Source organism: Elephas maximus, chromosome 8, assembly GCF_024166365.1.
Source record: "Elephas maximus indicus isolate mEleMax1 chromosome 8, mEleMax1 primary haplotype, whole genome shotgun sequence".
Classification (NCBI taxonomy): domain Eukaryota; kingdom Metazoa; phylum Chordata; class Mammalia; order Proboscidea; family Elephantidae; genus Elephas; species Elephas maximus.
This window is the reverse complement of record NC_064826.1, coordinates 47,551,948-47,566,738: the sequence shown is the minus strand read 5'-3', so window position 1 is coordinate 47,566,738 and position 14,791 is coordinate 47,551,948. Positions and strand designations below refer to the sequence as shown.

Below are 14,791 nucleotides of genomic sequence, written 5' to 3'. Positions count from 1 at the left end.
TTTTCAAATTGATTCTTTGGCTTTATTTTCTCAGGTTCATACAGTTCTTTCACAATAATTCCTAATTTTTTCAAATGAGAAATATTACAACTTGCACTAAAAAGAACAGTACTGTATATTATCTTGAAAATGAAATGCGCTTAGAGATGATAAATAGGATCTTCCCAACTTATAAATACAGGATTTAAAATAGTAGTTTTTCATCCTAATATCTAGAAAAACATCAAGACACCATACACAAAGCTTAGTTATTTGTGTGGTTATACATTTATTTACCCACCAGTTATGTTGATTCAGATACCTTAATGGAAATACCCAGCTTTTCAACTTATCACCAGAAACAACTCTGTTAAACACGTCTTACAAAGTGTCAGTTTAAGCCCTTCCTGACATACCAAAGCCTGAAAGAATATGATTTTATCAGGATTTCAGAACTCAGATTAAAAATTCTAAAATTAGCATTGTCCTTAAGATCTTTTTGAAGCTAACGTTTAAAACAATCTCATTCATGTGCTGGTAAGCCAGCTCTAAAATGTGACAGTTGTGTGCCCTGTTAAAAACATTTAGATAAATAATTTTCAATATTACAAAGAATAAATCTAGAGTGTTAGCCACTATAATATCAATGACTGGTAGTCATGGTCTTGCTGCAGCCAAAGAGAGGAAAATTAAAGTCTGGATCTCATCTGAGTAGAGAAACATGGTAGACTGCCAAAGGCACCCATCTACTAGTTGGATGGATTGTGAATACTATGTAATACAATATCAATTTGGGACAACGAACGCAACTAAATAATTGCCAGAAAGGAAAACATATCCACTATGCTATTTATAACTGCTTATCTGAAAGTCTCAAGAAATGTTTCAGAAACTTACTTTATTTTTTAACATACTAATGTTAGAAAGGACAGCAAATTTTAAAAAAGACAAAAGAAGGGACAGTAAGGACAGAATCAAACCCAAGATAAAAAATATATATAAAACTTATACCTTTACTGGAGAAAGAAATTAAGTGGTTGGAATAGTCAGGGAATCTAATTAGTCAATGCCATGAAACTGCCAACTGTTAAATACTTAGAAATCTTTTCAAAATATTACAACCAATGAAAATATACCCAGGATATGACTGCATAATTATATAATGCATGATAAACTTTATCATTAGAGCACAATCACAAATTGATGAAAAAACGATATTAGTAAAAGAGTTAACAAAAGCGACAGAGAATAGTTATTTGCAGTATCCCTTTCCTTGATTTTTTAATTTAGCAACTTTTAACAGTTATGACCACAGCTTTTTAACTTTTTTTCAAATAAATTATGATATGTAAACTATATATAAGCTAGTAACATAACCCTTAAATGTTTTGAATTAAGTATTCGAAAAATCAACAAGATTGAGGTAGGTTTAATTTATTTTTTAAGTTTTCTGTAATTATATTTCTCTATCTGCTAAATCTTCATTGATGGTACAAACTATACAAAAAGCCCAATGTACAAAAGTAGAATTTCATATTACTATATATATTTTATTCTTTAAAATAACAATGCCTATATGCTTAATTCTGGATAACTGAGCAGGTACTTATAAGAAAAAACTTCTTACAACCCATATTACATACTAATAAAGCCAATTTTGACCTATAATGCCAATAAAAATAAATTAATCAATTAACAAATGAAATCTAGTACTCGAGAAATCATGAAAGAAACCAAAATCAAGAAATTGTAAGTACATATCCTTCTATGGTGTATGTTAATTCTCGTACAGATATATTTATACATATCCCAAAGTAAACATGGTCTCTAACTTTTCCGTTATCTATAGCACTATAATTTATCAAAACAAAATTCATAATGTCATCATATTTAAAGTCATGAATATTCATTAACTGAGACTGAAATGCCAAATAAAGCCTTGAATAAATACAAACCCTGATAAAAAGAAAGCAGCATGCCAGAGATCTCTGAAGACAGCGCCAACACTGTAAGAGGTGCTTGTACCGTGGCTCTGAACTGCTCCTTCCTGTGTGTTATCTGTGGTACTAGAACCATCTCCTTCCCTATGTACTTCCAAATGGGCTGCTTTTCTTAATTTCCTTTATCAGAAGAGATTAAGAGTGGAAGGTAGCTTTAAAATTTCAACAACCAATTTTTCCGTAGTGTATCCAAAATTTTGGTAAATATAAATACAGGAACTTTAACACATAATAAAATTCAGGTTTATTAGATAAAATTTACTCCAAATATTATGGTACATATTCAAGACCAATTTTTATAAACATTAAGATATTGTTGCTTGCTCATACTGACAGGTCAGTGGACATTAGGTTGCAAGGATTGCATTGGACAGATATTTACAAAAGCATTTCTTCCCTATTTGAATGCCACTTATCTGCAGATGAAGAAAGAAGAAAAATTAGAGAGAATTATAATCTAATTGATCAGCGGTGCTATTTTTTTTTTTTTACTATTTATCTAACATAGGTATTATATTTTTATAAATGAGAAGGCTTATACGCTAAAATCTCAACACTTAAAAACTGCAAAAGTTGCAATCTCTTAGCAACAATACTCAAAATAATATTTAAAATGCTCCAAAAGACCCTTAAAAACAGAATTTTATTGTGCTGAGCGGCCAGTAAGACTTGCTATATTTAGTTAATCAAAAAGCAATATAAAACACCATCAAACAGCATGTAATAAATAAGGTTTAGCTAAAATTTCTTTTTGGCTGTTTTCCCCAAAACATCTTGGAAATTCAACATTTTTTCAGTAGTGGGAATTACTAGCAACTCCAGCTAACATATTCCCTACACTGATATTAGGTTACTAGAAACGAGCTTCAAGAAATAAATAAACAACAGGTATGTGATCTCAAAATGGTCTCAAAGCAAACACAGAAACTAATTCATTTGGTAGCTGATTCTGGAGCTTAGTACTTTACTTTGAAAGTGCAACTTTACAAGATAACGTCTTATTCTATAGTAAAATAGACAAGAACAATCCTGGATTCAAACTACAGAGATTTACAAAAAGATCACTGTTAAACAGACAGTACCTTCTTCTTTTACCCCCTGTACTTAGAGGGGGTTTGGGCGTTCTTGTTGAAACAATTTGGCAATGCACAGTTCCCAGGAGCAGCATCAGCCATATTGGCCCAATCACTTCTGTCAGAGGTATGCTATGTGGGCTAGAAGCGGAACAGAATAATACTATTGCTGCAACTACAAAAAGGGAAAGAAAACAGGTTTAATTATACATGTGACAGTCAGTTCTTTAAAACTTTTAAAATTATTCTTATATTGAATCTTGCCAGATCATTTTTTCTAAATGAGTTTAAAATGTTACTATAGACAAACTCTTTCAGACTATTTTTATTGTTCCTACAGTATAACCATGCCACTCAGTAATAAATTTCTTCAACAAGATAATATCCAATATAATCTCTAAAGTACACACCTCAACACTGTAATCACAATTAGATGCATACGAATCTAAGGGCATTCTTGGTAAAATCACAGACTATCAAAAGAGCCACACTAACCTCAAGTACACTTATTTCTTTGTTTTACAAATAAGGAAGTGGTTAAGTGCTACAGCTGCTCCTGCTAACCAAAAGGTCCGCAGTTTGAATCCACCAGGTGCTCCTTGGAAACTCTATGGAGCAATTCTACTCTGTCCTCTAGGGTCACTATGAGTCGGAATCGACTTGACGGCAACAGGTTTTAAAATTTTTTTTTATTGCAAGTGTCATGGATTGAATTGTCTCCCCCAAAATGTGAGTATCAACTTGTTTAGGTCATGATTCCCAGTGTCCTGTGGTTGTCCTCCGTTTTGTGATTGTAATTTTATGTTAAAGAGGACTAGGTGCGATTATAACACCCTTTATCAGGTCACATCCCTGATCCAATGTAAAGGGAGCTTCCCTGGGGTGTAGCCTGCACCATCTTTTCTCTCTCAAGAGATAAAAGGAAAGGGAAGAGCCTGGCTACAACAGATGACTGCCCTGATAGAGAATACAACAGAGAACTCCTGAGGGAACACAACAGAGAACCCCTGAGGGAGCAGGAGAGCAGTGGGATGTAGACCTCCAATTCTCATAAAAAGACCAGACTTAATGGTCTGACTGAGACTAGAAGGACCCCGGAGGTCATGGTCCCCAGACCTTCTGTTGGCCCAAGACAGGAACCATTCCCAAAGCCAACTCTTCAGATAAGGATTGGGCTAGACTAAGGGACAGAAAATGATACTGGTGAAGGATGAGCTTCTTGGATCAAGTAGACACAGGAGACTATGTGGGCAGCTCCTGTCTGGAGGGGAGATGATAGGGCAGAGCGGGTCAGAATGGACTGGCTGAATGGACATGAAAATAGAGAGTGGAGGGAAGGGGTATGCTTTCTCATTAGGCGTAGAGCAACTAGGAATATATAAAGCAAAGTGTATATAAATTTTTGTATGAGAGACTGACTTGATTTGTAAACTTTGACTTAAAGCACAATAAAAATTAAAAAAAAAAAAAAAAAGGAAAGGAAAGGGAAGAGAGCACAGAGTAGGGACTTCATACCACCAAGAAAGCAGCACCAAGCGCAAAGTCTGTCCTTTGGACCCGGGGTCTCTGCACCTGAGAAGCTCCTTAACCAGGTAAGATTGAGGACAAGGACCTCCCTCTAGAGCCGACAGAGAGAGAAAGTCTTCCCCTGAAGCCAATGCCCTGAATTTGGACTTTTAGCCTACTTTACTGTGAGGAAACAAATTTCTCTTTGTTAATGCCATCCACTTGTGGTATTTCTGTTACAGCAGCACTAGATGACTATGACAACAAGTGTAGGTCTCTGGGTGGTATACCTGATTGCTAACCAAAAGGTTGGTGGTTCAAACTCACCCAGTGGCACCCTGAAAGAAAGGCCTGGAGATCTACTTCCATAAGATTGTTGTTGTTGTTAGCACTGTAAGCTTACAGCTATTGAAAACCCTATGGAGCACGTACTACTCTGAAACACGTGAGGTCATCATGAGTCAGAAGTGACTCAATGGTAACTTTTTTTTTTGAATGATAAGTGTGGAGTCCTTGGGTGGTAAAAATGGTTAAACACACAAGGCTGGTAACTGGAAGTTCGAGTCCACCCAGAGGCACCTTGAAAGGCCTGGTGATCTACTTCCAAAAAACCAGCCACTGAAAATTTCACACAGCACAGTTTTACTCTGACACACATGGGGTCGCCATGAGTCGGAGTCAAGTCTGGGGTATTTGGGATCTGGTTATGATAAGTGTGTAAAAAGGCTATAAAGAACTTCTTATCAAAAGAAATCTATCTACTTAAAATTAAAAATGCAAATTTATTTAGGCATAGTCTCCAGGGAAACCACTAAGCACAGATCAATGCGTAAGATTACCACATGAAGAGAAAATCTTGTTTTTGCCTGCTCACCATCACTTAGACTCTCTGGACACTGTCTCCTTTATGTGTTAATCAAATGTTCTTAACTCTCCAATCTCAGGGATGCAGATGTAATCTAGGCTTGCTGTGGCCTTAATAACTCTGGGCATAATGGTTAATAAAAGAATGAATATGTGACCTAAGCAGGGCCAATCAGTCCTTTTCAGGGATTAAGATAGGTGTTCGAAGAAGGCCTTTCTCCTAGATCACCAACACTAAGGACTACAGAATATGAAATTGTTAGGGGCCACTGCAGTCATGACCCAGAAAGAGCCCATCTGGGAATTCAACCAGCACAAGGAAAGCAGAGTCAACCATATAAAAAGTGAAGACCTCATCTGAACCTCTAGCTCCAGTGATGCATCCAAGGCCTAAGAATACCTAATTCTGTTTTGGAACATTTGGATAATTTGAATAATACATGATTACTGTCCATTTTGTTAGGTGCGATAATTGTAATATACTTATGCAACGTGCATATTTTGAAGAGATGCATACTGATATATTCAAGGGTTAAATGTCATGATGTATATAATTTACTTTAACAAAACAGAAGATTAAGCAAATATGCCAAAATATTAATAACTGCTAATCCAAACAGGTAGATGGGGGTTTAGGGTAACTTTTTTTTTTTTTATATAATTTGTCATCTAAACCAGGGCAACTATTGAGAATGAAAATGGAGCTATTAATAAAAGCCCTAGGACAACACAAGTAAACTTGGACAGTCTCAGGGCAAACTGAGACATACAGTCACCCCAGTTTTTGTACTATTCTATCCAGTTTCCTGTATTTTTTAAACCTTTCTGCCAAAGCTAGTTTGCATTTGGTTTCTACCACCTGCAACTTAAAAGAGCATTGGTTTAACACACCGAAACTTAAGATACTACTTAACCGCCTAATATGCTTAGAGTATTGTGAAAACAAATCCCAGTTTTATATTTTTCTGAGAAATAATATTCCTTAAAAAGAAAAAAGACTTAACTTTTTCAAAAACATCAATCATCTTTATGAATTACCCTGGAATTTGGCACAAACTTTATAATGCTTTCATAACCGAGTCTGGAATTTTGAAAAGTACAGCTATTGTTTTTAACATGAACTCCAATGTGGCCTTTATCAAGTTTCTTAATTGTTTTGAGCCTTGGTTTATTATTCTGTACAATAAAACATTATACAGGTACTTTAGTGTTTATATGAGGTAATACAAGTAAAATGCTTTGAAAAGCTCCTTACACAATGTGTACTTAACATTGGTAAGTGATAACATTAATTTTTTTAAAAAGGGCGGGGAGGGGGGCAAATGCTACAGAAAAAGCTCAGAGTTTCAGACACAAAGGGGAGCATCTTTTAGAACTTCAGATTCTGTATTGATTATTTGTTATTTATCTGTTCTCTCTAGGCCCTACAAAACTCTTTTCTGTAATGCTAGGGCTGGGTGTCTACATGCTATATTTTCTATATCTTAATGGGAAGTTGTTAAATTCTGCCAAGAGGAGGCATTAGAAAAAGGACAGGGGAAGCCACTTTATTCCTCTCTCTCTCTCTTTCCTTCCCCCTTCTGGCTGTGTCTCTCCTACTGGTCATGCCTCTTCCATGGTCTCAGCTCCTAAGGAGCTCCTCCTCCATGGCTCTGGTATCACCTCTTCCCTTTTGTTCTCACTTCTAGTGCAGGTTTAGAAGATGTAAAGAAAAAACATTCACTTCTCTTACATAATGTTGTTACACTTTTTGATCATTTAATGAAGTTTTATAAACTAAACAGTACTGCTAGAGAGTTCTTCTAGAGATTACAGACACAGCTCAACTAAGACAGGATGTTATTTATAGGGCACATGTGGCTCCAGGGCAGGACCTCACATACAGGCCAAGCAGAACTCTTTGAATTATGGTGTTGGAGGAAAATATTGAATACACCATGGACGGCCAGAAGAATAAACAGGTCTGTTTTGGAAGAAATAAGGCCAGAGTGCTCCTTGGAAGCAAGGATGGCAAGACTTCATCTCACATACTTTAGGCATGTTACCAGGAGGGACCAATCCCTGGTGAAGAACATAATGCTTGGTAAAGTATCGGGGCAACCATTAGGAATATAAAATATCTAAAATTCAATTTTTAGGCCTATTAATCTTTAAGATTTAGTGGCAGGTGTTAGGCACTGAGGATAAAAAGACAAATGAGATACAATCCCTGTCCCCCAATCCTCTCTGGTTTAGAGGAAAAGAGGTACACATACAGACACACACACAAAACTATTAAAATGCTCTATATAAAGTGTTATGTAATACATATGTCTTAGTCATCTACTGCTGTTATAACAGAAATACCACAAGTGGATGCCTGTAACAAAGAGAAGTTAATTTTCTCACAGGAAAGTAGGCTAAAAGTCCAAACTCAGGGTGTCAGCTCTAGGGGAAAGCTTTCTCTCTCTGTCAGCTCTGGAAGAAGGTCTTTCTTGTCAACCTTCCTCTGGACTAGGAGCTTCTCTGCCCAGGATCCCTGGGTCTAAAGGACACATTCTGCTGCCGGTGCTTCCTTCTTGGTGGTATGAGGTTCCCCTGTCTCTCCGCTTGCTTCTATCTTTTATATCTCAAGAGATTGCCTCAAAACAATCTAATCCTGTAGATTGAGTCCTCCCTCACTAACACAACTGTGGCCCATCTTCCCTCATTAACATCACAGAGGCAGGATTTACAACATATAGGAAAATCACACAGTACTGGGAATCACGGTCCAGCCCAAATGATACACACATTTTTGGGGGCACATAATTCAATCCATGACAACATACAAGAAAAACATGTAACTAAAGTGGGGGTTATGAAAGGATTCTCAAGGAAGGTGATGTCTAAGTTTGAAAAAACAAGCAGGAGCTGACCAGGTAAGTAAGAGGGAAAAGTGTTACCCAGGCAAAGGAAATTGCATGTGGAAAGGCATATAGGCAAAAAAGCAAAGAATGTTTAAAAAACAGCAAGGAGCTTGTTTAGCCTGGCTAAAGTGCAGGAAAGAGGGAAAGGGCTTATCTCATGATTGAAAAAAGTTGGCTTTTGATCTCGAAGGCAATGATAACTAGTGAAGAAATTCAGGCCTTAAGGGATTGGTTTGGATTTGTAATGTAAAAGGTAAATGGACAGAAGGTAGAAGAAGATATAAGGACTCTTAGCAGTAATCTGGGCAAACACATGATATAAGCAAGAAGTGATATAGATGCGAAGATGCAATTGTGGTATTTAAAAAGCATGCAAGCAAAAAAAAAAAAACCCTATTCATTGTTATATAAGAGCAAATGTGACTATATTTGATTCCTTCTACCTTTCGGGAGATGAGAGTGGGATAGAGAATGAGGACATAACTCATAACACTGCACTCTATTTTTATATGCAAGGAGATGGAGTCACAGGGGTTTCTAAAGGCACAGAGCAGACTTGCCTAGTGTAATATCATATATGTCACTGGCTGTGTGATTTTGAGCAGGTTAACTTGCTTCTTAGTAGGAGAATGTTGAGGGCTCATCATAAGTGCCTTATGATGTTCAACTTTGGTTTTAAACTGAACAATATCTCATTTTCATGCCTGATCTAACTCGTGTTCCCTATTTAACTTAGGCAAGCCACTAGCGAATTTCAGACACAACAAAATTGTACAATGTCAGTAAAAATTTAGTTACATTGGGAACATGTTTGCCTCCAAATACCATTATGTTGTTAGGTGCTGTCGAGTAGGTTTGGACTCACAGCAACCCTAGGTACAACAGAACAAAACACAGTGTGGTCCTGCACCATCCTCACAGTCCTTGCTATGCTTGAACCCGCTGTTGCAGTCACCGCATCAATCTACCTTGTTGAGAGTCTTCCTCTTTTTCGCTGACCCTCTACTTGACCAAGCATTATGTCCTTCACCAGGGATTGGTCCCTCCTGATAACATGTCCAAAGTATGTGAGACAAAGTCTTGCCATCCTCACTTCCAAGGAGCACTCTGGCTGTATTTTTTCCAAACAGACTTGTTCATTCTTCTGGCAGTCCATAGTATATTCAATATTCTTCAACAATATCACAATTCAAAGGCATCAATTCTTCTTCAGTCTTCCTTATTCACTGTCCACCTTTCGCATGCATACAAGGCAACTGAAAATCTCATGGCTTGGGTCAGGCACAGCTTAGTCCTCAAAGTGACGTCTTTGCTTTTTAACTTTAATGAGGTTTTTTGCAGCAGATTTGTCAAGTGTAATACATCATTTCATTTCTAGACTGCTGTTTCCATGGGCACTGACTGTGCATCCAAGTAAAATGAAATCCTTGAGGACTTCAATATCTTCTTCGTTTATCATGATGTTGCTTATTGGTGCAGTTGTGAGGATTTTTGTTTTCTTTATGTTGAGGTGTAATCCCTATTGAAGGCTGTAGTCTCTGATCTTCATCAGTAAGTGCTCCAAGTCCTCTTTGCTTTCAGCAGGCAAGGTTGTGTCATCTGCATATTGCAGGTTGTTAATGAGTCCTCCTCCAATCCTGACGCTGAATTCTTCATATAGCCCAGATTCTCAGATTATTTGCACAGCATACAGACTGAATAAGTATGGTGAAAGGACACAACCCTGGAGCACACCTTTCCTGATTTTAAACCACACAGTGTCCTCTTGTTCTGTTCAAATGGCTGCTTATTGGTCTACGTACAGGTTCCTCATGAGCACAATTAAGCGTTCAAGAAGTTCCATTCTTTGCAATATTATCCATAATTTGTTACGACCCACACAGTCAAATGCCTTTGCAGAGTTCCAGATGCTGCAACGTTCTGCTGCTATTCACAAGGTTTTCACTGGTCAAATTTTTTAGCAGTAGATTGTCAGGCCCTTCTTCCAAGTCTTTCTTAGTCTAAAAGCTCTGCTGAAACCTATCCACCATCAGTAACCCTGCTGATATTTGAAATACCAGTGGCATAGCTTCCAGCATCATAGCAACACACAAGCCACCACAGTATGACAGACTGACAGACGAATGGTGGCTCCAAATACTAGGAAGCAACATTATTAGAAATGCACAATCTACAGTGGTGTACAATCAGTGGTACTGACTATTACGCTAGCAAGCAAAGGAAATTGCATGTGGAAAGGCATATAGGCATTTAGGTAAGCTAGAAAGCATTTGAGCATAAATATACTTGCGATTAAGTGCTCTTAAACCCCTTTGAGAAAAAAATAAACACGAGAAAATAACTCAATAAAAGTTAAGGTAACTATGCCTAAAAAACATTTGATTAAAAAAAAAAATTGAGGAACTGTCATGTAATAGCATTAACTAACAACAATAGAGGTCATCTTCTTAAAAAACAATTAGAAAACACGTATGAAGACCCTTGGAAATGTTGTAACATTTAATTTCAGGCATCTAGGAATCGTCATAAGAAAATTATTCCAAAATAATGATACATGAATATGTATCATTTATTTAATCATAAAAATACAAAAAATAAAACCCACTCTCTGTTAACAACAATCACAAAACCCTCAGAGTCCACTCCCTTTCACGTATGTAAGATATACCTTGGCTTACAAGAAATAACTTTGCCTAAATAAGAGTTTGTAGTTTTTATTATATTTATCATTTACTTCAGAGATATTACCTTTTACTTAGAGCTCTACTGATAAGCATATTTAAATAATCATTTGGGACTGCAATATTAAAAGAAAAAAGGTAACACATTAAAATGACTGGAAGAGTATTGATCAAATTAAAATAGTCGCTTTGTTAGAGTAATGTAATGTGAGTTGTTTCCTCTTTAGTCTCCACACACTCTATAGTGTTATATACTGCTGTTATGACCGTGCATTAGAATGGTGCTGTGTTCAGAGGCAGCATAACAGAGTTGTTAAGTGTGTCGCTCTAGTGTCAGACTGCTGAGACCTGAATCTGGGCTCTACCACACCTCATGGCTGTTTTGACTTTGGCCCGCAGCTCCTTCTGATCCCATATCTGTAAGCTAGATATAATAATAGTTCTTATACTTCACTGCAGAGGAGCCCTGGTGGCTGCATGGTTAAATGCTTGGCTGCTAACTGAAAGGTCAGCAGTTTGAACCCACCAGCCACTCTGTGGAAGAAAAGACCTGGTGATCTGCTCCCATAAAGATTACGGCCTAGGAAACTCCATGGGCAATTCTATCCAATAGGGTTGCTACAAGTCGGAATCAATTTGTTGGCATACAACAACACACTTCATTACATTGTTTTGAGAATTAAATGGGAATCTGTGAAAGATTTTAGAACTGTATAGTATATAGAATTTCAGTTTGGAATGAGGACAATCTCAGACTGCAGAGATGTGAAGTACAGAAAAAACAAACCACGTCAGAGCCAGGGAAAATGAACTTGCACAGGTTCCGTAAAAGAAGACTGGTGTATGTATGTGTGTGGAGTGCATTTTGAAGGGCCTTTCCTTCTATTATTTATTTTTAATCCTCTCAATTTCTATTTTTCTTTAGCTATCCATAAATTCAAATTTTCATAAAATTATGTTAGAAAACAACTGCTTTGTCTTCTTAAACATTTATAACACCATTTTTATGTCTTATTAAACCAAATATCACTGTAAATGTATTACATCATATTCAGTGCTCATATATGTTTAAAAAACTTCCTTAGTAAAAATATAACATCCTGAGAGTTAAAAGCAAAATGCATTTCCATTACTTAATTATACCTTGGAGAAGATAAAGTACAAGAAGCCAGAAAAAGATGACCTTTGACGTTACTTGTAACCACCATCGGAAGAAAAAGGGAAAAAATACAACTCGAACGATTCCCTTTCTAGTCAAAGAAGTCCAAGGACTTTCGGGTTTTGCCTTAGCAAATGCAGACCCTGAAAAAAGGAAAGTAAAATGACAAAGTACTTTTATTATTACATAATTTTCTTTAGGGAAAAAAAAATTCAATGTTTGAAGAACAGCACCACACATGTAATTTTACTTCGTACTATACTATGAGTGAGAAATGTTCAATATTGGGTAGTATACAGTCTCAAAAACATTTTTCATGTTATCATATCAACTCAGGTACTTTGAAAAAAATATTTTAATTGAAATAACAGTAGAATTTCTCCCATATATCTTATTATGTCAAGGTTCAAATGTTAGTTCCAGTTAGGAATTACAAATGACTTTAATTTTTATAACCAAGACCTATAGTTTGCTAAGCAAACACAAGTTTTCATTCTTTTATACTTATTATTTCTTAGAATAATCTTTAGTGGGAAGAAAAATCAGTCAATGGTATTAAAATACTTCCATTTTCTCTTTTTTAACCCATGTGCATTTTAATACTATTCCTGCCTTCTTTTAAGCTTTTAATTTTACGAACATATATATCTAACCCATTTTGAATTCTGTTTCTTTAAGGTCAGTTTCTAGCTGCATTAAGCATTCATTTACCCAAGACTCACCTCTTACAAGATCAACATCTATGAGGTCTGGTTTCACATGTGCTGTTTTCTTTGGTTTATTCCTTAATCCCTATATTAAAAGTAGTATCAAAGTTCAACATACATATTTTAAATCCAAAATAGCAGAAAAGAATCAACTTATAAAGATTTCAATTAGAAATAAAACCTTTAAGTAATAACTGGACAAATAAGTAACATGTTATATATGATAAATGAAACAAATTACTATCATAATAAATTCTATTACTTTCTAAAAGGATAAATTTAGAGATGTGTGCAACATGAGAGGCCTGCTTATTACTAAGAATAGAATTTCAATACAAAGTCTATACTACTAAGCAAATTTGAGTGTACAGCCTGAGGCATCCAGGAGACTGTGCTGGCCCCACCAGATGGGCACAGGAGAGCAGTTGAGGCTGGCTGGGAGAGCAGTGGGCCCAAAGGGCCCTCAAGGTGTGATGAGAAAGCATTGCTGCAGAAAGCAGTGGATCACAGAGCTGAAGGCAAGAGAGGGGTGAAGATTTCTCAGCAGATGCTGGCATGTAGGGGTGGTATCGGCTGAGACCCAGAGAGGATGATGCACATCCCAGGGTGCCACTACATTCACATGCCAACCATCACCTGACAACTGTCCCTAACCACAATGCCACCTAAGCACCTCAGAACTTAGATGCCATGCCCAGGAGGTGGAGAAGGCGGAACTATGAACTAAATTAGTTTATAAAGTTAAAATTATTGGACACTGATTAAGTTTCTGCTATCGGTATACAGAGTAGAACTGGGAGTGGAGACCAAAATTATTGAAAAAATTATAGAAAAATAAGTTACATTTTATGACTTAAAAACCGTGGGGGTAATACAGAATGAGGATGTTAGAATTGAAAGAGCTTAGGCTAAGCTTCTCAGGAGCCAAGTGCTGAAAGGTGACAAAGGTGTTTAAATGATTTGTTCATTGTTTATTCAATTAACCAAGCAGCTGTGCAATCTTTCCTCTTGTCCTAATCCAAATAACAATGTCCCCTAAAGTAAAAACTTGATTAAGTACTGTTTACATCTAAAACAAAGAGGACAGCATACAAACTCAGAACAAACTGAGATGTCTAACTAAAAATGTACCTTAAAATCAAGATGCGATAACCTCTTTGAAAAGCCTGACAACTTGAAGTTGCAAACCACCCAGAGATATAAAAGCAAATGCAAAGGAGAAAGAATGAGTCAAGGGTAAAGATATGGCCATGGTAATTTTATATCTCTCTACGTTTTCCCCATTTTAATGTTACTACAGAGCAGCTGATGGACTATAAATTCATTTCTAAGATTTTGCGAGTTGGAAAGGTGAGTCTAACTACATACTTTTAACAGAATTTCATTAGTACAACTCTAAATTTCAGATGAACTTTCTTACAATGAGACTTTACCTTTATTACTGTCAGTAAATTTAAAACCAGTAACATATTTAATTTTCTCTTTTATACATTCTTTTTATAACAATTTGAAAATAACCTTATTGCCAATGTTTTATGACAAACTGGAAGCCTGATTTACTGCTGTATACCTAAAATTTTTATCAAGATTTTTTAAGTACGAGAAACAGCACATTGCCTTAATTTATACAACTATGGTATTTCTCAACATGCTCATTTTACTTGACCTTGTGTATATGTGGTTCATTTTCCTATTTTATATTTTATTAAAACATACTTGAGCTATATTATAGAAGCACATTTTAACTGCCAGTCTTGATAAAACTTCCCCTCCAAGCTAGTCTATCAGAAAATGTAAAGGGTTTTAAAAAAGAAAAACAAATATTTCACTGACAAAATTTCTAATCTTAATGATGTCATTCAAAAAACAGAAGATAATGGGTAAAGTACATGAACAGACACTTCACCAAAGAGGGTATTCAAGTGGTCAACCAA

General features: G+C 36.2%; 1 protein-coding gene across 5 annotated transcripts in view; it reads right to left on the bottom strand.

Moving 5' to 3' along the window:
- The window catches only part of PHTF2 (putative homeodomain transcription factor 2), a 125,611-nt gene that overhangs the window by 41,211 nt on the left and 69,609 nt on the right, over positions 1 to 14,791 (bottom strand). For all 5 annotated transcript variants that reach the window (XM_049894300.1, XM_049894298.1, XM_049894301.1 and 2 more), the window contains exons 4-7: positions 12,873 to 12,942; positions 12,135 to 12,293; positions 3,062 to 3,227; positions 1,935 to 2,099 (exon numbers count right to left, since the gene is read on the bottom strand). In XM_049894300.1, the coding sequence (XP_049750257.1) occupies positions 1,935 to 2,099; positions 3,062 to 3,227; positions 12,135 to 12,293; positions 12,873 to 12,942 (560 nt within the window). The remainder of the gene's footprint in view (positions 1 to 1,934; positions 2,100 to 3,061; positions 3,228 to 12,134; positions 12,294 to 12,872; positions 12,943 to 14,791) is intronic.